The 1,282-nt window shown below is 56.5% G+C and overlaps 1 protein-coding gene across 1 annotated transcript in view; it reads right to left on the bottom strand.

Annotated features, from left to right (window-relative positions):
• LOC107199106 (dynein regulatory complex protein 1-like) overlaps positions 1-1,282 on the bottom strand; it is a 20,551-nt gene that overhangs the window by 3,007 nt on the left and 16,262 nt on the right. Inside the window, exons 10-11 of the mRNA XM_033511676.1 lie at positions 420-649; positions 97-260 (exon numbers count right to left, since the gene is read on the bottom strand). Coding sequence (XP_033367567.1) covers positions 97-260; positions 420-649 — 394 coding nt within the window. The remainder of the gene's footprint in view (positions 1-96; positions 261-419; positions 650-1,282) is intronic.

Genomic DNA, 1,282 nt, shown 5'->3' with positions numbered 1-1,282 from the left:
CCGGGAAGAGCCGCACTGAGCATTCCCAGCCCTGATTCCAAAGGAATTCCCAAAAAAAAACCCCGGATGGGGTTGGCTCCCGGATCCTGAGCTCACCGACTCCTCGCTCAGGAGCTCCAGCATTTTCCGGAGGGTTTTCCTGGGAATGTTGGGCTGGCTGGTGACCCTTTGCTCCGAGTTTTCCTGCTTTTCCTTCCTCCCCTCTCCGCCTTTCTTCCTGCTCCTCCTCCCTTCCCGCTCCCTTTTCCCGGATTTGATCCCTGAAAACCAACGGGAAGGAGACAAAAAAAACCAAAAAACCCTTTGGATCCCCGGAAAATTCCGGAACGAGGCTGGAAAATCCCACCCGGAATTCCCAAGGATGGCTTGGGACACACGGGAGGTGAATCCCGAGGAATTTTTTGGGGGATTTTCCCAACCTTCCAGCAGTTCTGTGGCCACCTGCAGGGCGTCCCGCTTCTCCCGGCGGCCTCCCAGGGGTCCCACGTTCTCCAGGAATCCCAGGGGCGGCTCTTCCCAGGGAATTCCCAGCTGCTGGACGTGGATGATCCGGTCGGCATCCAGCGCTTCCCGGATCAGCGCCTTGGCCTCCTCCTCGTTGACGATCCAAACCTGCCGGAACCGCTCGGCGCTGCTCTGCGACAGCTGCCTGCGGGAAAAACATTCCCAAAGGGATCCCCAAAGGGATTCCCAGATTCCCGGCGCTCCAGAGGATCCCTGAAGGGATCCCGTGATTCCCGGATTGAGGATCCCAAAAGGGATTCCATGATTCCCAGATTCCTGCCCCAGAGGATTCCAAAAGGGATCCCATGATTCCCAGATTCCCGGTGCTCTGGAGGATCCCCGAAGGGATTCAGTGATTCCCAGATTGAGGATCCCAAAAGGGATTCCATGATTCCCGGATTCCTGGCACTCCAGAGGATCCCTGAAGGGATTCCCGGATTGAGGATCTCCAAAGGGATTCAGTGATTCCCGGATTGAGGATCCCAAAAGGGATTCCCAGATTCCCGGTGCTCTGGAGGATCCCCAAAGGGATTCCGTGATTCCCAGATTCCCACCCTGGAGGATCCCTGAAGGGATCCTGTGATTCCCAGACTGAGGATCCCAAAAGGGATTCCATGATTCCCGGATTCCTGGCACTCCAGAGGATCCCTGAAGGGATTCCCGGATTGAGGATCTCCAAAGGGATTCCGTGATTCCCGGATTGAGGATCTCCAAAGGGATCCCATGATTCCTGGATTCCTGGCACTCCAGAGGACCCCCAAATGGATTCCATGATTCC

The sequence above is a fragment of the Parus major genome, unplaced genomic scaffold (genome assembly GCF_001522545.3).
Source record: "Parus major isolate Abel unplaced genomic scaffold, Parus_major1.1 Scaffold435, whole genome shotgun sequence".
NCBI lineage: Eukaryota > Metazoa > Chordata > Aves > Passeriformes > Paridae > Parus > Parus major.
Note: the sequence above shows the minus strand (reverse complement) of the source record. Positions and strands in the feature narration are given on the sequence as shown.